The 23,420-nt window shown below is 35.5% G+C and overlaps 1 protein-coding gene across 2 annotated transcripts in view; it reads right to left on the bottom strand.

Moving 5' to 3' along the window:
- Positions 1 to 23,420, bottom strand: part of KLHDC1 (kelch domain containing 1) — a 50,611-nt gene that overhangs the window by 24,791 nt on the left and 2,400 nt on the right. For both annotated transcript variants that reach the window (XM_064571008.1, XM_045900793.3), the window contains exons 2-6: positions 12,000 to 12,070; positions 11,411 to 11,528; positions 10,861 to 10,979; positions 3,987 to 4,065; positions 2,400 to 2,483 (exon numbers count right to left, since the gene is read on the bottom strand). In XM_064571008.1, the coding sequence (XP_064427078.1) occupies positions 2,400 to 2,483; positions 3,987 to 4,065; positions 10,861 to 10,979; positions 11,411 to 11,528; positions 12,000 to 12,070 (471 nt within the window). The remainder of the gene's footprint in view (positions 1 to 2,399; positions 2,484 to 3,986; positions 4,066 to 10,860; positions 10,980 to 11,410; positions 11,529 to 11,999; positions 12,071 to 23,420) is intronic.

Here is a 23,420-nt window from a genome sequence, read left to right as displayed (position 1 = left end):
AATCTTTATTATTACCCCATTCCTGATCTGAAATTTTGGAAAAATTATTCTACTATATACACATTTATTATGAAATAAATACCAAACTTTTTTCAAATGCATTTATTAGCCACCTAAAGCTTCTGAATAAACTGAGTTCATGTAATTCCAAACAAAAACAAAGAAAGGGCACTTGCATTAATCCGTGTGTCTAACTGCCTAAATAATGTACAATGCTTCTTAAGTTGCTTGAAATACTGAAAATAACTCAAAGATCCCTACTACTAATATATTGCTAAGGGGTAAAAATCCCATGTAGGAAAAACACTTTCAACCTTCCATTTTATAGATGACACACTAAATGGCTTATCTCAAGTACAGAGCTCTTTTAGGACAGAATTAGAATGCAAATCCAATTTCTTTTAACTTTGACACCAGTAATTGGTACACTCTACCATGCTGCCTTGTCTTCTGGTGCTGATATTTGGGAATAATGTAGTACTTTAAGAATGTGTCTAAAAAAATGAAGAGATATCCAGCTACAGCATGTCAGAAGAACTTTCAGATAAAATATAAACAACATAAGAACTTATTTGAAGAAATCATCAGAGAAATTACAGTGAAAATCTTGGTAAATATGAACTAAAATAGGGTCAAAGTTATATAAGAATGTTGGAGGGGGGTTACAGACTGAGGTAAGAAGAGAAAGAAGGAGCCCAAGAACTAATTATAAGCTACCTCAGCTCCCTTATCCTCAGGAGCACATTCTACCTTTTTTTTTTTTTTTTTTTTAAAGTAGGCTCCAGCCCAATATGGAGCTTGAACTCAGTACCCTGAGAACAAGAGTCAAATGCTCCACTGACTGGGCCAGCCCGGTGCCCCGACAGAAGCGCATGCTACAAATATGCCTTCGAGAGCTGCAGACCCCTGCTCTTTCTCTAAAGAAGGAGAGGCTACAGATGCCTGAAAAAGATCCAGGATGAGTTTCAGTAGATCCAGTCTCAACACTATTTCTTGGCACCTGCTGGCTAACATAAAATTATCTGAACAGAGATAAAATGCTTTTATTTCATTAACAAAGACATAAATCTTAAAATTCAAATGGATGTATGTCATTTGTGCATATTAGTGGACAGTTTTGGTTTTGCCTGTTTAGCACTCCATTCTGCACAGTTCAGGTGACCTGTCACCCACAATCCTCTGCTCTCCTCGGGTAGGCCTAAGACGTGAGCCTAGCCTATCAACCCCTTGGCAACAGGGACTAATGTTAAGAGTGGGAACCTGCCCAAATACGGCCAGAGTCCTTTTCTAGGACTAATCTGTAGACCCTGAAAGAACACAGAACCAATGGAAAGGACTGCTTGGATAGCCAGGACCATATTCCCTCCTAAATGAGGTGGCTGGTCTGCAGTAGACAGAATGAAGCTAGCATACAAAGAGAATCAGAGAGAAGCTGACAAAGAGATGGAAAATGTTGTGATGGTGTTGAGTAACTTGCTCTAGCTCCTGAGGCCCTAATCCCTGCAGCCCTTCCACTGTGTGACACACTCCAAAATAAAACTTCCCTCTATGTAAAAATTCATTATGGCTTAAGCTAATTTGAATTTGGGTTTGCTCACCAGCACATGAAAAAGTATAATAATGTATTTTTATCATGCTTTAATTGCATGTAGATTTCAAGAGTTTATGAAATATGGGCTTTTCAAAATTGTGGACTTGATTATAAAAGGACATTAAAAAATATTTTATTTATTTTTACGAGAGAGAGAAAGAGAGAGCGAGCAAGCATGAGCAGGGTGGGGGGGCAGAGGGAGAAGCAGACTCCCCACTGAGCAGGGACTCTATTCCAAGACCCCAAGATCATGACCTGAGCCAAAGGCAGATGCTTAACGGACTGAGCCACCCAGGCGCCCTAAAAGGACATTTTAAAAGTGCCACCATTAAATCAGGACATCACACTTGTACGTGAAGAATGATGATGGTACCCACTTTGGAAGATTTTTCTAGAAAAACTTAGCTAGCCTGGAGAAAAATAGGTGATTAAAAAAAAAAGTATTAGTGATGGTACTCAAGGGATTATATGATTATAAACTCAATTATTAAAATCCAAATAATTTAGCAAAAAAATATTCTTTTAAAGTATCAATGAGTAGGAGTGCCTGGGTTCTCAGTTGGTTAAGCAGCTGCCTTCAGCTCAGGTCATGATCCCAGGGTCCTGGGATCGAACCCTGCATTGGGCTCCTTGCTCGGCAGAGAGCCTGCTTCTCCCTCTCCCTCTGCCTGCCTGCCGCTACCCGCCCCCGGCTTGTGCTCTCTCACTATCTCTCTCTCCATGTCAAATAAATAAATAAAATCTTTAGAAAAAAAAATAAAGTATCAATGAGTATATAAATACAAAGGTAACTTTTTACAATACTTACTTTAATTTCTGGTTGAAACCAATTCTGTGTCTTTGTATCAAATACATGAACATCATTATGCCATCCCCAGAAGATCTGTTCTTCCTAAAACAGGAATTTTTAAAATATTTCAAAGCTTATATTCTTTAGGTTATTGTAATAAATGTCATTGCATATTTAGTGGTGAAATAATAGACACCATTATAAAAATAGAGGTAAGTGTTACCATAGTCATAAAGCTAATGCACACGCCAGTGGCCCACAAAGTGTGGCCTCCATACCAGTAGCAACTTGTCTTCTCTTAGCACTGCCTGCAGTGAGTCATAAATTTACTTGTTGATAATCTTCCAATTCCCTCAAAGAATTGTCTCTGGAAATTGCAGAGGACAAAATGACATTTATATCTTGCAATCTGCGTTCCTAGAGTGCACGCTCAGAATTCCTAATCTTTGCAATTAGGAACCTTAGGGGACCATGGTTCCTTTTCCCAAAAAGCTCCAATCACTTCTACTTAACCAAGTAATTTGTTCTTACAGGTCAAACTTGGGCTTACTCTCTTATCTGCCTTCTAAGAGACAAAATTATCAGCAGGGCAGCCATTTAGCAATTATACTATATTTAGCATCTCTGGATTGTTGAAATTCTCTATTACTGCTTTAGCTTGCCTCTGTGTCAATTTTAGGTTCTATGCCAGAAATACATCATTCATTTTTGTCAGAACTTGTCAAACAAGTTAAACACACTAAACAATTTCCTTAATTTAAAATATAAATGAAAAGAAAGCTACTTGTACACCAGAAACTTCAGGACACGATTCTTAGCCTAACTGTACTAGGAGAGAAAAAAAAATGAGTAAAAATATGTAGATATAAGTAATGGGAATTTATATTTCTAAAAATTATCAGTAATACTATAAGTAACAAAACTTTAAAGGTATTTTATTTTAAAATTCAAAAACCATGTAAATACATAGAGATCTTTTTAAATACCCATACACGAAAAGATATACATGAAATGTACATATATATTTACATTACAATGTACAATAACAATATATGCTAGTAAAAGGTAAAACAGAAGAGCTACTATGTATCTTGGTGCTAGGATCAATGGTCTTTACAGTTATCTTTTAAAAGGTTTCATTTTTATGTCATGTCTTATTTCATTAGTTTATTCTCTAACTAGTAAGAATAAGTAGGAAAGGTAATATCATGACCAACTTACTCACTGTCATAGAGAGGTCAGCCTGAGCTATGAATAGTTCTGGTGGACATACCTAAAAGGAGGTGTATGTCAGCAACAGCCATTCTGGTAGTCTATGAACAGAGTTTTTCCAAGTTGTGCTAAAATCTCTACTTGTCTAACAGAAACAGGTGTAAGTGATTAATAAAGTAAGACATTATTCTGCCAGGAGCCATGAAGGCTAATACCACTAGGTGAGAGAAGGTGAGAGAACCTCCTCCAACTGAATCTGAATCCAAAAAAGAGAAAACATGGTTTTTTTTCATAGTGTCAATTATGGCAAGTTAAACTGAGAAAGACTGGAGTCATTATTTCTAAAGACATTAAAATGATGCTAAATTAGAGGAAAATGTAAACAGTGATTACCCAAGATGCATCATGAACATCAAAACAGTCTTGGAGTTCATTGTGTCTCCTACACCCATAGCCACCAAAATATATTAATCTGAAAAACAAATACAAAAGAACACACTTTAGAATTTCTATTTCCAATCTGCTCATTGAAATTTAAAAGAGATCATCTCTCTCACCCTAATAACCTAAACTAGCCAAATAACCTAAAACACCATAGTTTAAAAAAAATCAAAGAGAGAAGGGAAAAAAGAAATCTAAATGAACTAATTCCAGAAAGTGATGAACTCTCAATAGGAGGGAAGAGACCCATGCATGGCTGCTTTCATTCCTGGTATTACAGCAAGAGGAGGAAGAATCCAGGACAGAGAGGGTTTGTAAAAGAAATCACCCAAAATTTTAACAGCCACTTGTAGGCTGGCATGGCAAATTAGAATCTTAAGAAAATCAGCCACAGTGGGAATCTGAATCCACTCAACAAGTCTTTCACATAGTCTTCAGAAGGCTCACGCCAGTCATCAACAGGGTGAAAGCAGAAGAGAACTAAGCAAATCTCTTTGAGGCAGTCTGAGCTTTAAACTACTGAAGTTTGAGGCCAGGACAGGAGATCTGAAGGAAACAGCTCAGGGGCATATCAGGTCATTACAGCACACAGGATGGCTGCCCTCAAAAGTCCCAGGGAGGAGGTACAAGGCTGAAAAGATCTCCCAATGCACAGAAAGCAAAACGTGGGACTGGAGAGCAAAGAGAACTCCCTGGTGACCCAAAGACCTCCAAATGAGGCTATAAAACAGGGAGAGATCTTCCACAGTTCTGAGGGTGAGAACACTGTGGAGTACAGCTGAACATCTTCAGATAATCTGTATGCAGGGCTCAAACATGGGGTCCTAAGGAAGGAAAGTCATGATCTTGCCTCAAAACATTTGAAGCCAGTTGGACAACAGTTGCAATAATCCCAAACACAACTCAACTACAAATGAGACTGACTGAACTACCACTCTAACAGCCTGAGAAAAAACACAAAAGGACATGTCCTTTTCTGGAGATAAATATCCCTTTTTCTAATACTTACTATTCTTTCATACAGAATCTCTGGAATGTGGTGAAAAAATTACAAGATACATGAAGAGGCAAAAAAAAAAAAAAAAGTGACCTATGATCAAGAGAGGGTTAATATAAGCTGACACCAAGGTGGCCCAGATAGTGGAATTATCAGACATGGCATCTACAATAACTATGATAAAGATGCTAACAGACCTAGTTTGTAAAATGTGGACAACATGCAGGAAGAACAGAGCAATTTCAGCAGAGATATGGAACCACAGAAAAGAACTACTAAATGGAAATGCTAAAAATGAAAAAAAAAAAGATGTCAGATATAAAGAATTGATTAAATAGGTTTCGCAGGACACTGGACATAGCAATGGGAAAGACCAGTGAACTTGAGACAGGTAAAGAGATTAATAAAAAGTATCCAAGTTAAACTAAAGAGAAGAAAAAAGATGGGGGGGAACCCAGGGAGCCCAAGATCTGTGGAGGAATATGAAATGGTCTAATGTCATATACCAGGTATCCCAGAAGAAGAAGAGACAAATAAACGTGTAGAAGAAATATTTGATAATTACTAAGAGCTTCCTAAAACTGATGAAAGATGTAAACCCACCAACCCAAAAAGCTCAGCACACTCCAAGCAGGATAAATACAAAGGAAACTACAAGTAGGAACATTTTAATCAAATCAATAAGGAACAAATATAAAAAAATAAAGAAAAGCCAGGAGAAAAAAGACATATACAGGGGAACAAAAACACAAATGAGTGTGACTTTCTCACCAGAAAAATGGAGGCCAAAAGCAATGTAATAAAATCTTTAAAGTGCTGAAAGAAAAGAAAAAACAACTGTCAACCAATGGGTGGAGAAAAAATACACAAGGGAAATTAAAAATTACCTAGAAATGAATAAAAATGAAAATACAATAAAATAAACAAAAAAGAAAATACAATAAAACAAAACTTATGGTATGCAATGAAGGTGGTGCTCAGTGGGAATTTTATAGCTGTAAATACCTAAATATTTTTTTAAAAAACATCTCAAATAAATAACATAACTGTACACATTAAGGAACTGGAAAGAAGAGCAAACTAAACCCAAAGGTAACAGGAGGAAGGAAACAATGAAAAACAAAGGGGAACTAAACAAAACAGTGATTAAAAATAGAGAAAAACAACATACCAAAAGTTGGTTCTTTGAAAAGATCAACGAAATTGACAAATCTTTGGTTAGGTTGACAAAAAAGAAGAGAAAACTCAAAGCACTAACACTGGAAATGATAGAGGGGACATTACTATCAACATTACAGAAATTAAAAGGACTATAAGAGAATACTACAACAGATTGGATAAGTTAGATATAATAGAATAATTTCTGAAAAAACACTATCAAAAATGGCTTATGAAGAAATAGAAAAACTGAATAAACCTATATAACTGAGTCAGTAATCAAAAAACCTCCCAACAAAGACAAGCCCAGGACCAGATGGCTTCAGTGGCAAATTATACCAAACATTTACAGAATATTAATACCAACCTTCTCAAAGTCTTCCCCCCCAAAAATGAAAAGAACACTTCTTAACTCAATCTATGAGGCCAGCCAACCCAAAACATTAGAATAAAAAAACTCTACATATGTCTGATAAGAGATTAATATCCAGAATAAGTAAAGAACTCCTATAATTCAACAACAAAAAGACAACCCAATTTTTAAAAATGGGCAAAGGACTTGCATAGACATTTCTCCAAAGAAGATATACAAATAGCCAATAAGTATATGAAAAAGTGGTCAACATCATTAGTCCCTGGGGAAATACAAATCAAAACCACAATGAACACCACAGCATACCCACTAGGATAGCTGTTACTTTTGAAGAAGAAGAACAAGAAGAAGAAGGAGGAGGAGGAAGAGAAGAAAGGGAGGGAGGGAGGGAGGGAGGGAAGAAGGAAGGAAGGAAGGAAGGAAGGAAGGAAGGAAGGAAGGAAGGAAGGAAGGAAGGAAGGAAGGAAGGAAGGAAGGAAGAGAAAAGAGCAAGTGTTGGTAAGGATGTGGATAAATTAGAACCTGTGTACATTGCCGGTGGAAAGATGAAATGGCACAGTCATTGTGGAAAACAGTCTGGTGTTTCCTCAAAAAACTAAACATAGAATTACCATATGACCCAGAAATTCTACTCTTAGGCATATACCCAAAAGAATTGGAAACAGGGACACAAACAATACTTGTAAGCCAATGTTCATAGCAGCATTATTCACCACAGCCAAAAGGTGGAAAAAAGCAAGTGTTTATCAACAGACAAACAGATAAACAAATGCATACAATGCATATAATGAAATGTTATTCAGCTGTAAAAAGAAAGAAGTTCTGATACATACTACACATAGTGAACCCTGAAAATATTTTGTTAAGTGAAATAAGCCAGACACCAAAGAATAAATATTGAATGATTCCATTTTTATAAATATCTATAATAGGCAAATTCATGGAGATAGAAAGTAGATTAGAAGTTACCAGAGGCTGGGGAAAAAGGGGAGTTGGGAAGTATTGCTTAATGGGTATAGAGTCTCTGGAGTGATGATAAATTTGGGAACTAAATAATGGTGATGGTTGCACAAAGCTGTGAATGTAATGAATGGCACTGCATTAGACACTTAAATATGGTTAAAATGGCAAATTTTATATTATATGTATTTTATCATGACTTTAAGAAAAAGGTGTAGTAAAAATAAATCCCTCTCCTACTCTCAAACAATTTCCCTATCTAGGGCAACCACTGTTTCCTGTTTCTTATATACACGAATAAGAAAAACTTCAAAGGATCAAAAATACTTTGTAGAGTTGGGATCAATTAAGTCTAGGACACAAAAGCACTAATCATAAGGAAAAGATTGGTTAATTAGACTATATTGAAATCAGATTACACTGCTGAGAGAATGAAGAGATACATACCCAATAGAAATGTTTACCCTTATGTATCAAAGTACATAAAAGAATGTTCATAGCCATATTATTCCAAAGAGTCAAAAAGTGGAAATGTCCCAAATGTCTATCAATAGTAGAATGAATAAATATTTTGTAGTATTTCATTTAACAGAGTAATATAAAGGAAATAAAACCATAGGTATACACATCATGAATGACTCTCAAAAATATAAGTTCAGAAAAAAAAATATAAGTTCAGTAAAAGGATAAATTCTATAGGATACCATAGCTAGTATAAAAAATAAAACAATAACTAATTTAGGATACTAAAAGTCTGCATAATGGTTTCCTTTAGCAAGGAGGCTGAGCACAGTGATTATGAGTGAACATAATGAAGGATTTTAGAGAGTTGATGAGGTTCTGTTTTACTTGGTGGTAGTTACGTGTGTTCATTTTGTGATAATTATTTAAGGTATACACTTAATGATTTACAGTAGTCCTATAAGAATGTTCTGTAAAGCTTCAGTATCTATACTAGTGAAGTACTTGTTCATTAACAGATCAATGTAATAGAATAGAAAACTCAGACCCAAATACCAATGAAAATTAGGGGAATACATGATAAAGGTAAGGAAATAACTGAGTTACAGACAGGTAGCCATTCAAAAAAAGATAAACTTGGATCCATATCTCATAACCATTCACAGAATAAATTCCAAATGAATCTACGATTTAACTGTAAAAAATAAGGGGAGGGGGGTGGAGGGATGGGGTAACTGGATGATGGTCGACATCGGGGAGCTTATGTGTTATAATGAGCATTATATAAGACATAATGTAATGAGTATTATATAAGACTGATGAATCACAGAACTGTACCTGTGAAACAAATAATATATTGTATGTTAATTGAATTTAAATTAAAAAAAATAAATGTAAAAAATAAAATGACAAAGTACTAGAGGAAAATATATAGGTAAATTAATGTATAACCTTTTAATCAAGATTCAAGATCAGGAAGCCACAAAACATGCAGAATACATACTAAGCAAACTCAAAAGACAAATGACAAACTGGAAAAATATTTTCATATCATATCATAGTCAAACACTAATTTCCTTAATATATAAATAACTCCTAGAAATCAAGTTTATAAAACTCAAATAGAAAATAATTAGCACAGGACACAAACAAACAGTACAGAGAAAAAGAAATTAAAATTGCCCTTAAACATATGAAAATACATTCACACCCCACAAAAAATTTTTTTCAGTGAAAATGAAAATAAGACTGAGATATTTCTCATTTATCAGTCTGGCAAACAAACAAACAATCTGAGTTTGCCAGCAAACTCTTGGCAAGACTATGGAGAAACAAGCATTCCATTGTTGGAATGCAAAATGGCCCCACTTCCATGGAGGAAAAATTGACAGAATCTATTGCTATAGGTTTAATTGTGTTCTCCTTTCATATGTTGAAGTCCTAATCCCCAGTATCTCAGAATGTGACCTTATTTGGAGATAGGTTCTTTACAGAAGCAATCAATTTAAAATGAGGTCATTAGGGGAGGCTCTAATCCAGTGTGACTGGTGTCCTTATATGAGGGACAAATTCAGAGGCAGCCCCACACACACAGAGAGAACGCTGTGTGAACACGAGGCTGAGATCAGAGTGACGCCTCTACATATGCTCAAGAACAGCAGAGACTGCCAGCAAGTCCGCAGAAGTTAGGGGGGAGGCAGGAAACAGATTCCTCCTCAAAACCTAGAGAAGGAGCCAGTCATGCTGACATTTTGATCTCGGACCTCCAGTTTCTAGAAACACAAGAAAGCACATTTTTGTTGTTTAAGCCGCTTAGTTTATGGTACTTTGTTACAACAGCCTTAGCAAACTAAGTATTTGTCAAAATTATAAATGCAATCTCATTTTATCCGATGGATAGATCTGCAATCACACACACACACACACACACACACATTCATTAAAGCATAGTTTGTAATAGCAAAGGAATTGAAATAAGTATTATTTCATTTACAGGGGAAAGGTTAAATAAACTATGGTATATCCTCAAAGGGGAATACTATGCAGCTATTAAAAGAAAGAAAGGAAGAAAAGAAAGGAAGAGAAAGAGAAGGAAGGGAGGGAGGGAGGGAGGGAGGGAGGAAGGAAGGAAGGAAATCAGCTTTCTCACTCAGGATACAGAAAGATGAAAGATCTCCATGGTATACTGTTAACTAACAGAAGCAGCAGGATGCAGAAGAATGTACAGAGTACACTGCTATTTGTGTAAGGAAGAGAGAGAAAAAAGGAATATGTGCATACGCTCCTTTGTATTTACTTCTATTTGCATAAATTAACACTGATGGCAGTGGTTTCCAAACTTGTCTGCATCTTGGACACACATGAGGAGTTTCAAAACATCATAACCCCAGAGATGACCATTTAATTGGTATAAGGTATCACCTGGGCTTTGGAATTTTTAAAAAATCCCCAGGTGATTCCAATGGCAGACAAGTTTGAGAACCACTACTCTAAGAATACAAAAGATATTAGTAGAAGTAGCTATTTGTGCATGGTGGGAGGGAACAGAGTGGATGGGGATAGGAGTGGGAGCCAGACCTTTCACTATCAGCTTTTAAATATGGTTTTGATTTTTGAACCATGTGAATGTGTTAACTATTCAGAAAGTTTAATTAAATAGTAAGTTTATTTAAAAAAAACAAATAGTTGCTTCCACAATCCTTATTTTTATGACATGGCTCTTATCCAGGATGCAGAACTGCCATTATCCACAGAGTCAAAACAAGTTTGTAATTATACCTTGAAAAAAATATCCAGACTTTCAAGCTTTCTCTATTTTGGCCACAAGCTATAACCCTTACTTAAGTGTAGTTAAGGAGACGATTTTGCTGCATTACCTGTCTTTATATACCCAGCAAGAGAGTTTATCACGTGGTGTGGGTGGTTGTCCTTCAAAACTGGTGATTTTTTCCCAAACGTAGGTTCCATCTCTTGTTCGCAAATTAACAAAATAAAGCTTTTAAAAGAGGAGAACACCATTAGCAGACAGGGCATTTAAAAATTAAGTCTGTGTCTGAGGGAATATGTGATCCAAGAATTAATAATATTACTCTTTTCTCTTTAAAAGATAAAATTATTCATTGTAAAGTTAATAAAAATGAGATTGTGTTTTAGAAGCAAAAATGACATATAAGACATCCTGAAATGGATCCTGTCCCATCATGCTCTGCCCTATAGACACCAACTAAGCACGGAGCTAACTCCGAAGCAGAAAGACGTGGAAGAAGAGAAGAACAAAATGGCTGCATTTTCAATCTATTTTTAAAACCTTGTAAGCTCAAGATTTTCTATTTTTATCTTCTTTTTTAAATATTTGTAAACTTGTAAGATTAAGTGATACACTAAATATTACATTTTGCTGCATTCCTGAATGAAAGAAAGTATTACTCGATTGCTGTATCCTTTGTCATCATATCCTCCAAAAACGTACAGCTTTCCATTAATGCAAGCACCACAACTTCCTGACATGGAGGTAGGGAGTTCTCCTTCCATGAGGTGCATGGTCCTGCAGCAAGAATAACATGGAATTCCATGACTTTCCAGAAAGGCAAATTAAAATTCCCTTTGAACTCCATGAGTACTCTTTCAGTGAAGATTGTCAGTGACAATTACAATTGAAATGCCATGGTGGCCAATACTGTAAAAACTCTAAGATCCACGGTAAAGACTTTTCAACCTATGTGAAAAAAATTGCAGAATCTTCACGTATCACTAGAATTGGGAATTAATTGGTAGAACAAAGCAAAGTCTTCTGGGACAGGCTTTGCCTTGAAAGGAATGGCAAATGACAAAGAGAAAAGAGAGGAAGGGAGCAGGGAAAAGAGCCAGCCAGCGAGAATAAAGCATTCAAAGAAAAGGAAAGGGAGACAATAAATGTTACAGTATGTTCTAAGTTTGGTCTTAAATTCCCTGTAGTCAATGAAAATATTTAAAACAGATATTAAGGCTGGACATTTTGCAATTTAAAATTACTTACCACAACCCACTATCAATATCATAGGTCCAAATTTCATCATTAGGCAAATATACTTCATTGTCTTCAATAGACTAAAAACAGAATACATAAAATTATGTTTATCAATTACACAGTAACAATTAAATAGTTCCTCAGGATGGGAAAACTGCAGTTAAGATGCTGCAAAATATAAAATCATAAACAGGCTCCAAGATGGGTTTTTCAATTTAAATTAAGATAGATCAAAAAAGAAAGGAAAAAGACATCTTTTAAGAGAAAGTGGGCAAACAAGGAAGGTTTAGAATACAAAATAACAAGTATATGAGTCTCAAGAAAAAGACTCAGGGCAATTAAACCTTAAAAAAGGGATTCTGAGTAAGGGAATATAGCAAAATAACATTCTGAGCAGAATACTGAAGACTACAAAGTCAGGAAGAAAAGGAATATCAAAAAAGGGTTTTGGGTGAAAGGAAGGAATAAAGGAAGGAAATTTTTATAATGTAAATTAAGAGCACTGTATCAGATATCTTGATTTACTGAGCATATTTTTTGAGTGCCTACTATGTGCAAGGCATAGTGTTAGGTGTTCATTAAATATAGACTCTAAGGATCAAGATAAATTTAGCTAGTCAAAATGACAACTCAGAATCTGAATAATCTCTAAAGAAGCTGATAACATAAACAGAATAGTACATTCTGACATTTATGATGAAAAGAGAAATAAGAATAGAGAAAAGTCTTATTTATATTAAGCCTAAAAACTTAGGGATTAAAACAAATCACTACACAAATCCATCATAATTTATTAGAGTCTATAAAATAATTCAAAAATAGCTAGTTTTAAAAGATAGCAATTTAAGAATTTCTTAGACTATATGATGCATACATTATTTACATGCTAAATAGAGTTGGTTAATTTTCTCATTGGTTTGTTAAATTTTAAAAAATATATCTTGACTACCAAGTATCTGACCCCTACCACCATCTCTCTCTCTTCCTCTCTAACACACACACTTACACACATACACACACACACAAAGCAGAAAATCATTCTGTTAATTCCAAGGAAACTTCCACTCATGTCTGGTTGTGGAAGCCATATTAGATGGATAAGTAAACAAATTAATTGTAAGAAGGAGTGTGGTAACTGTATGATTCTAAGGTTTAACGGCATCAGTCTCCAGTAGCCTCACGAACACACTTTTACAAGAGAAATATTATGAAAATAGATTCTGTCACTCTTCTCCTTAAGTCCCTTCAATACTTCCCAACTGCTCCCAGGATAGTCTAAAATTCTTATGATTCTGTACTATATGGCACCTGCTATCCTTCCAAAGCTCATCTTGCTTTTCATTCACTGTGCTCTAGTCTTCTTTCAGTTCCTAAATTTCTGCCAGTTCCTTGCTGGCAACAGGACCTTCATCTGTGCTCTTCTCTCTTCTTGGCATGCTCTCCCAGAATTTGCCTGGTTAACTACTCATTCTTTGGAAATCAGTTTAAATGTTGCTTCTCTAATCTCCCAGAAAAAGGGTAAAGGATTTAAGGTCCCTTTTAAATGCTCTCCTACTATACTGTACTTTCCCTTCCAAGTCTTTGTCTGTGTCACATCCACCCACTACCACCAATCCATAAGCTTCGTGAGTGCATGGGTCATGTTTATCTTGTTAAAATTCTGTTCTCAGAGCCCAGGACAGTACCCGCACAAAAAAGACAAATGTACTATTTGTTGATTGATTGAGTGAATGGATACGTGACTAATACTTGTTAAATTGACAGTAGGCTCGGGCGCCTGGGTGGCTCAGTTGGTTAAGCCACTGCCTTCAGCTCAGGTCATGATCCTGGAGTCCCTGGATCGAGTCCTGCATCAGGCTCCCTGCTCAGCAGGGAGTCTGCTTCTCCCTCTGACCCTCCCCCATCTCATGTGCTCTCTCTCTCAAATAAATAAATAAAATCTTTAAAAAAAAAAAATTGACAGCAGGCTCATCTCAGCCTGATTTAAAAAAAAAAAATCTCTTTCACTAATCTTTATATGGGGTGGTACAAAAACACAAATGAATCAAAGAATTGAAAAATGTGGACTTGTTCCTTCTTGTTTTCTGAGAAATTTCATTCTTAAATTATCCCCTCTTTTCTACATCATGTTGTCCTTCTCTACTAGATCATTCCTATAGATATCCAAATGTGCCTTAATATCACTCACCTTTAAAACAAACAAACCCTCCCTTAATTCCTTCTCCTATTTCTTGGCTCCCTTCACAACAAAACTTCCATACTAACTAGAGTGAATGTCTCTACTGTTTCACCTGTCATTTTCTCATCATTCCAGATTAATCTGGCTTCTGAGCCCATCATTCCACTAAAACTGTTCTGTCAAGATGACCCTAAAAAAGAAAATTAGTTAACTGATTTATCTGGAAATATGGCCCAGAGAGATGGAATATATAAAAAAAGAAGTTAAGAGACATGGAGAAAGAGAAGAACTTAGTCTAATCAGGATTTCACCAGCATGTAATAGAGAGAATGAGGAAGAGGCAATATTTGAAGAGACAAAGGGTGAGAATTTTGCAAAACTGTTGAACATCATCAATCCTTGAGATCTAGGAAGTCCTAACAAGTTTCAAGCATAAATAAATAGAAATCCAAACCAAGACACATCACAGTAAAACAACAGAACATCAAAGAAAAATACATATTCTCAAAAACTACCAGATTAAAATCAAATCACCTTCGAACAAATGGCAACTAATGACTGAATTCCCACTAGCAACAATCAAGACTAAGTACTAGCCAATGTGTTGAATGAAACTGTCACCCTATAATTCTATTACCCAGTAAAAATATATATTTGAGGGGTGCCTGGGTGGCTCAGTCAGTTAAGCATCTGCCATCGGTTCAGGTCATGGTCCCAAGGGTCCCGTATCGGGCTCCCTGCTCAGTGGGGAGTCTGCTTCTCCCTCTCCCTCTGCTGCTCCCCCTGCTTGTGCTCTCTCGCTCTGTCAAATAATAAAATCTTAAAAAATATATAAAATATTTTAAGAACCAAGGTAAAATAAAGAACTTTTCAGACAAACAAAAGTTGAGACAGTTGGCCAATAATCAACTCTCACTTAAAGAAATTGTAATAGTTGTGCTATTTCAGACAAAAGAAAAATGATCTACAACTAAAGATCTGAAATGTGATAAGAAACAGTATGACAAGAAATTGGTAAATGTGTGGGTAAATTTAAACACATAAAAAGGGCTAAACTCTTTTTTTTTTTGATGCTTAATTTAAGGGGAGGGAAGCAGGATAGGACCACCTAGGGAAAGGGGTGACTGGACTTTAAACTTTCTAAAATACTTGAGCTCTCTGGGAAGAAGGAAAACTATTAACTTTGACCTTTGTGAAGTATTCATGTTGAAATAGAGTAGCTACTACATGGTTAGAAATAAATCATAATTTCTACACAAAGACAAAAAAAAATGGAAAGAGAACAAAAAACTCCTTAAACAATCCTTGAAATGAGAAAGTTAAGAAGGAGGAGGAAGAGAAACAGAGAGAGGTAAATATAAAACAGATTTGGGGATGCCTGGGTGGCTCAGTCGGTTAAGCCACTGACTCTTGACTTCAGCTCAGGTCAGTATCTCAGGGTGTTGAAATGGAGCCTCATATCAGGCTCCAGACTGGGCATGGAGCCTACTTAAGATTCTCTCTCTCCTTCTGCCCCTCCCCCCCACCCTTGCTCTCCCTCTCTCTCTCAAAACAAAACAAAACTACATCTGGTGAAAATAGTATATCAGAATCACATTAAGTATAAATAGGCTAAATAAACTCTTCAGATAAAATTTACAATGTCAGACTAGACAGAAACAAGATCCAGCTATTTTCAGGTTATAACACACACACCTAAAATATAGAGATATACAAAGTTTCCATCAGAAGATAGAAAAAGGTATACCACGCAAATATTAACCAAAAGAACACGGGTGTAGATGTATTGAGAAAATAGATTTTAAGGCAAGTTAATATTACTATAGAGAGGATCATTACAAAATAATAAAATATTCAATTATCCAGATAGAATAATTCTAAAATCATATACACATCAAAAGGTAGCCTAAAATACATTAAAGTAAAAACAGACAAGACCATGGGGAGAAACTAACAAATCTACAGTCAGAGTAGGAGTTTTTAATCCCTGTTGCCATAATTGATAGAATGAGAAATAAAATAATCAAAAAGGATATAGGAGATTTGAACAACACAATCAGCAAGACTGATAAAACAGACATATATAAAACACTTCACCTGATCATTAGAATATATATTCTTTATAAGAACTAAGGTATAGGGGCACCTGGGTGGCTTAGTCACTTAAGCATCTGCCTTCCGCTCAGGTCATAATCCTAGGATCCTGGGATGGAGTCTCATATCAGGCTCCTAAGCAGGGAGCCTGATTCTTCCTCTCCCTTTGCCTGTCCTCCTCCCTATGCTTGCACACGTGCTCTAACATTAAATAAATAAAATCTTTTTTTAAAAGAAGAACTAAAGTATATTTATGAAAACTGATCACAGGCTAGTCCTGAAAGCAAGCCTCAACATATTCCAAAGGACTGGCAACAGACAGACATAAACCACATTCTGAATATAACACAATTAAGTTAGAAATTAATAACAGACACCTAACTGTAAAAATATCATAGAAATTTAAAATATTTTCCCAAACAACATATGGGTCAAATAAGAAATAATAGTGGGAAGTATAAAATATTGGGATTGTAAAATAACAAAATACTGCTTATCAAAATGAGGAAGACAGTTAAAGAGGCATTTGGAAGAAAATGTATAACCTTACACACTTAAAGAATTTAAAAGTCTCAAAAAGAATGAGTTAAGCATCCAACTTCAGAAGTTCAAGAAATAACAACATAATAAACCCATAGAAAGTAGGACATAAAAAGCAGACATTAATGAAATAAAAAAACACAACAGAGAAGATCAAGTAAACCAAAAGTTGATTTTTCAGAAGGCTGATAAAGCTCTGGCAAAATTATTCAAAAAAGGAAAGAAAGGAAGTTGCCATTAAATGATTTTAGGAATGGAAGAAGGGACATACCTATTGCTACTCCAGAGATTAAACAGAGGGTTTTATGAACAACTTAGATTTATGCCAAGAAATTTTAAAACCTAAATGAAATGGATAGACTCCTGAAGCTGGTGGTGGGGAGAGGGAACCTTACCAAACTTGACTCAAGAAAAAAATGGAAAATCTGAACAATCCATAGAGTTAAATAGATTGAATCAGAGATTTAAAACCTCCCCTACGGGGCGCCTGGGTGGCTCAGTCGTTAAAGCGTCTGCCCTTCGGCTCAGGTCATGATCCCGGAGTCCTAGGATCGAGTCCCACATCGGGCTCCCGGCTCAGCGGGGAGCCTGCTTCTCCCTCTGACCCTCTCCCCTCTCATGCTGTTTCCCTCTCTCTCTCTCTCAAATAAATAAATAAAGTCTTTAAAACAAACAAACAAACAAACCAACCAACCTCCCCTACAAAGTAAGTACCAGATGGTACCTTTACAGCTGAGGTCTTCCAAACATTCAAAGAATAATTAATTCAATCTTACAAAAATCATTCCAGAAAATAAAAGAAGGAACAATACCTAATCTACTTACAAACAGATGTAAAAATCCTCCCTCAATAATTAGCAAACAGGATCCAGTAATGTATAAAAAAAAATTATACTAACTTACATTTAATCTAGAAAATGCAGTATCAGTTTAGCATTATAATACTATTACTATAAATTATAAATTATACTAACTTACATTTAATCTAGAAAATGCAATATCAGTTTAGCATTATAATACTATTACTATAAATTACTATAAATTAAGAGACTAAAGGAGAAAAAATATGATTATCTCAGTATGATGCAGAAAAATCACTCTCCAAAATTTAAAAGTCGTTCATCGGAAATCAGATGGAAGAAAACTTCATCAATTTGAAAAAGGTTATCTACAAACAAATAAACAAAACACTAACACAAACATCAAACTTAATGGTTAATAGTTGAAAACTATCCTTCTGAGATTAGGAACAAGAAAAAAAAACAGCTTCTATTTAACACTGTACTTTGTGTCCACCAGTGATGTAAAGAAAATTAAAGGAATAAAATTTGAATGGAAGAAACAAAACTGTCATCACTTGCAGATTGTCTGACTAACTACATAGAAAATAAAAAGAAAATTAACAGATGAATTATGAGAATTAATGTAAATTAAGAAAGCTTGCCAGAATCAAAAGTATTCAAAGTCAACTGTATTTTTTTTTTTAAGATTTTATTTATTTATTTGACAGAGAGAGACACAGCGAGAGAGGGAACACAAGCAGGGGGAGTGGGAGAGGAGAAGCAGGCTTCCCGCCGAGCAGGGAGCCCGATGCAGGGCTCGATCCCAGGACCCCGGGATCATGACCTGAGCCGAAGGGCAGACGCTTTAACGACTGAGCCACCCAGGCGCCCCTCAAAGTCAACTGTATTTCAAAATACCAGCAACAGTCAGAAAATTTAGTTTAAAAAATTAACAATAGAAATAAAAAATACAAAGAAATAAATACAATAAAAGGTGTACAAGATCCCTATGAAAACACCATAAAGCTTTTTAAAAAAATATTTTAAAAAATCCTGAAGAGAGAGATATACTATATAATTGGAGAAGACTCAATTTCATAACATGTCTGTCACCCTCATATGATCTAATGATTGAATACAGTAACATAAAATCTCATTAGGGTACTTTTTGACAATCTCCCTCTAAAGTTTATGCAAATGAGGAAGCACTGTGAAAACAATTATACAGTTCCTTTAAGAGTTAAATGTAGAATAACTATATGACCGAGCATTTCAACTCCTAGGTACTCAAAACAATTGAAAATAGGGGCTCAGATATTCGTATGCCAATTTCATAGCAGCATTACTCACAGTACACAAAAAATGGCAACAACCCAAGTATCCCATCAACAGATGAATGGATAAGCAAAATGCCTTATAGACATACAATGTATCTTATTCAGCCATAAAAAGGAATGAGGTTCTGATATATACTATAACACAGATGAACCTTGAAAACATTGTGGTAAGTAAAATAAACCAGACTCAGAAAGACAAATATTGTATTATTCCAATTATTTGGAATATCTAGGAAAAGGCAAATTCATAAAGACAAAAAGATTAGAAGTTACGAGGGACTGAGGAAAGGAGTATGAGTTATTGCATGATGGATATAGAGTTTGTTTGGAGAAATGAAGAGTTTTGGAACTAGACAGTGGTAACACTGTACAACATTGTGGAATGTAATTAATACAACCGAATTGTACACTAAGCTATGGCTAAAATGGCAAATTACAAGTTTTACATATATTACTACAAAATAAAAATAGTAAAGAAAATTACAAAAGCACAAAAGGCTCTAAAAAACCAAAATATTCCTGAAGAACAAGATAGAATGGGTATTTAAACTTATAATTTAACATTTAAACTTCTAATAAAGCTATTATAATTTACATACTGTGGTTCTGTCAAAAGAAAAAAGAGACCAATTGAACATAATAAAGAACCTAGAAAGAGAACACACATGCCTGAAAACTTGATGTGTGATAGAGTTTACATGTTAGCAGGGAAAGGGGGGGACTATTTAATATATGACACAAGGACAATTGGTTATCCATATAGAAAAAATAATGAAACTGGATCTCTATCTTAAACCAATTAAGCAAACAAAAAATTCAGATTTAAAAAAGGTTGAAAGAGGGACAGCAAAACTGACAATTGTTTAGAAGACAATATAGAAAATTTTATGATCTCCATATTGTGACAGATTAAACATGCAGAAAGCACAAAGAATTAAGGAAAAGACTGAAATTACATTAAAATGAAGAACTTGTGTTGAACAAAAGACAATCATCAAGAAAGCACAAAGACAAGCTACAAACTGAGAAGACATACTCAATTCGTACAACTATATACTTAAATAATTCCTATAAATTAGTTAGAAAAAAACAAATACCCAAAAGACAAATAAGCAAAAGATTATGAACCGGCATTTTTACAGAAGAGGAAATACAAATAGTTTATAATAGTTCATAGGAAAAGACACTTAACTTTATTAGTAATCATAGAAAAGCAAACAAAACCACAATGAAATATGTCACACTCACTGGACTGGCAAAATATTTCGGGCCAGATGGTACCAAATGCTGTCAAGGATGTGGAGTAAGGAGGCTGAGGGGAGTGTAAACTGATACACATATTTTGGGAACAGTGACATCTCCAAGTAAATTTGGAGATGTGGATACCAAGAGACCCAGCAGTCCATTCCTTGGTGTGTGCCCTAGAGAGTGTGCATGCTTGTGCACATGTAATAGGAGACATGTAATAAGAATGTTCAGTGTAGCACTTCTTTTTTTTTTTTTAATTTTATTTATTTATTCATGAGAGACAGAGAGAGAGAGAGGCAGAGGGAGAAGCAGGCTCCCAAGGAGCAGGGAGCCCGATGCGGGACTCGACCCCAGGACCCTGAGATCATGACCTGAGCCGAAGGCAGACGCTTAACCATCTGAGCCACCCAGGCGCCCTCAGTGTAGCACTTCTTAACAATACCAAAAAAACCAAAACAAAACAAATATTCAACAACAGTGGAATAAATTGCAGTAAATTCACACAACAGAATATTATACAGGACACACATCAGATGAGTGAATCCAGGGGTGATTTTCAAAATATTTAATAACCAGGCAGCACAGAAACTGACTAATCAGAATGGACATCAAGTCAAAACAGGTACAGCCATGCAAGGGCACATTAGCCGAATACAAGCAATGTGTGATTCTAAAACACATACATTTACTAAAAGAACTAAGTCACAAAAGAAAACGTATGCTAGGATTCCAAAACCAAATAATATACTGTTTAGAGATAGACACGTGTGTGGCAAAACTATAAAGAAAAGAGTGATTAACTAGAAATCAAGATACTGGTATCCTCTGGAGTGGGAGGAGCATTGTGATCAGTGAAAGACAAACAGAAAACTTCTAAGGTACTGGTTCTAGTCGAATTCTTAATCTGGAAGTTAAACATGTTTAACTTAAATGATACTTATTTTACCTATTCTTTTTGTACGTACGTTTCAAATTTTAAAATTAAGAAAATAAAATTTTCAGAAGTGAATATGAAGTCACTCACAAAATCGGCAAGGGAAGCTGGAGAACCAGCCTCTGATGTCCACGAGGAAGAGCAAAGTCTGAAATCATGCCAGAGAACAGGACCGGCGAGCTAACCGCTGCTGTCACTGGGGAGCAACATGCTACCGTTTGTAGCTCTGCCTTTTATATCAGGGACCTCAATCTTCCTATAGATTCTCTTGCTGGGTAAGAATCCTCTGCAGCTCCTCGTTTTTACATCTTTACTCCAAGTCCAAATCTAGCACAGATTCATCTAACCAAGTCCAAGCCACTTGCCCACAACCTAGCTGCAAAGGAGGCTGGAAAAATGAGTACGTGGCACTCAGGCTCTTTTTATAGGTCACCTCCTCTAAGCTCTACCCAATTCTAGATACTGGGGATACAACAGGGAACAAAACTTCTATCTTTATAGAATTTACATTCTAGGGAGGTAGGTAGGAGGTAGTCAGACAACTACAACAAATACCCCTACAAGACTCATCTGATGGTCGATACTACAATAGAGAAAGGAGGTTCAAATTTTGAGCATCTGAAAAGAATAAATGTCTTCCACATGACATGGATGGCCTATGTGACCGTCTAAGAATATGTAAAACAGAACGATTAGGTTAAAGAGAATACACACTTAAGGCTTTTGATACACATCACTAAACTTCTCCTTCAAAAACGTCATACAAATCTGTGCTCCCATTACCAGACTAATTCATTTCCCCATGCTCTTCTCAAAAATTCTTTTTAATACTTGCAAATTGAATAAGAAAAAATCTCATTTTCGGCTGGGTTTCTTTGATTCATACTACATTTCTTCTTGTGTACATTGCTTGTACATCTCCATTGGTCATTTTTCCATGGAGATACTTTTATTTGTACAGTTATTAATCTTTATTTTTGCCTATCATATATATTGCAAATATTTTCCCCAGTTTGTCATTTGCTTTCTTACTTTATGGTATTTAAAACCATATTTTTTTACTTTTTTTAAAGTTTTATCTACCAATCTTCCTTCATAGTTTTACCCAATTCATTTTTCTTTTCTCAACTTAAGATTTGAAAAGAGTCACATATTTTCTTCTGATATGATATAGCTTAATTTCCCTACATTAACTCTTCAATCCTAAGGCTCCACTATCATTTTCCTCTAGCTATACTCAGGCCATTTATTGAATGAGTAATTGTTTTTCCAGAATTAAAATGCTACCTTTTAAGTATAAAATAGGCTGGTGTGCTAGGCTGTTTATGTAGTTTCTTTTCCATTCCATCATGTTGTCTCATCTTGCATCAGGAGCACTGATTTAACTATTATAGTATTGTGATATGTTTTAATATCTGGCATTGTAAGCCTCTCATCTGGAATCTTTTCAAACACATTCTAAGTTGATCTTCCCTTTAAGTCCACATCCAAAACAGAAATATGTAGTTACGCATATTTATGCAGATATTTTCTATAAGGAAAAGTTCAGGGCAGAAAGGACTAACATCAATTGTGTTATGGAAATAAAATCCTAAGAGGAAAGCATACTACCTACAAACATGCTTTTCCTCCAAAATTTGGGGGAACTACTCAGGAACTTTTCATTGTTCCCTGTAGCAGTACTAAAGTTTGCATGAAGTTCAGTGATACTGAAAGGATATGGAAGAAGTAGGGGCAAAAGAATATTCTGGCACCAATTCAAATGTGCCACTTACTTTTTCAGCACTTCTGCTCTCACCTCTAGAGAGAGGTAGAGTTGTTTTCAGATGCCATGTCCTCTAGAGTATGTCCCAACAACAGAGTAATGAGTAATCTAGACAGTTATCTGTGGGCCATTCAAGCTTTAGATATATATTTGTGAATTTTAACACACATTGTTTTTTGTTAATAAGGAAGAAAACTGTGATTAGAACATACAATCTGGAATTATTTGATCATTATTCTTAACTACTGACTACTGGATTACCTCCAGATTCCAAGGCCTTTTAGCTATCTTCTGTTGAGAAGGATCTGAATAAAAAGGAAGGATTCAACTTTTTCTCATGATATGCTGTGTCTTCTTTTTTGCTTCCCATTTTCTTTCCTTCCACTCATGCCTTAGACATATTTTAGCTGCTGATAATCCCTGAAATTTAAAAAGTACAGGCATACCTCGTTTTATTGCACTCGTTTTACTGCGCTTCACAGATACTGCGTTTTTTTAAAAACTGAAGGTTCAAGACTTCAGTGGCGGAAGGAACTGCAGATGTGGTAGAA

Source organism: Mirounga angustirostris, unplaced genomic scaffold, assembly GCF_029215605.1.
Source record: "Mirounga angustirostris isolate CCGP_5_RB_7025 unplaced genomic scaffold, mMirAng1.0.hap1 SCAF_9, whole genome shotgun sequence".
In the NCBI taxonomy this organism is placed as follows: domain Eukaryota; kingdom Metazoa; phylum Chordata; class Mammalia; order Carnivora; family Phocidae; genus Mirounga; species Mirounga angustirostris.
Note: the sequence above shows the minus strand (reverse complement) of the source record. Positions and strands in the feature narration are given on the sequence as shown.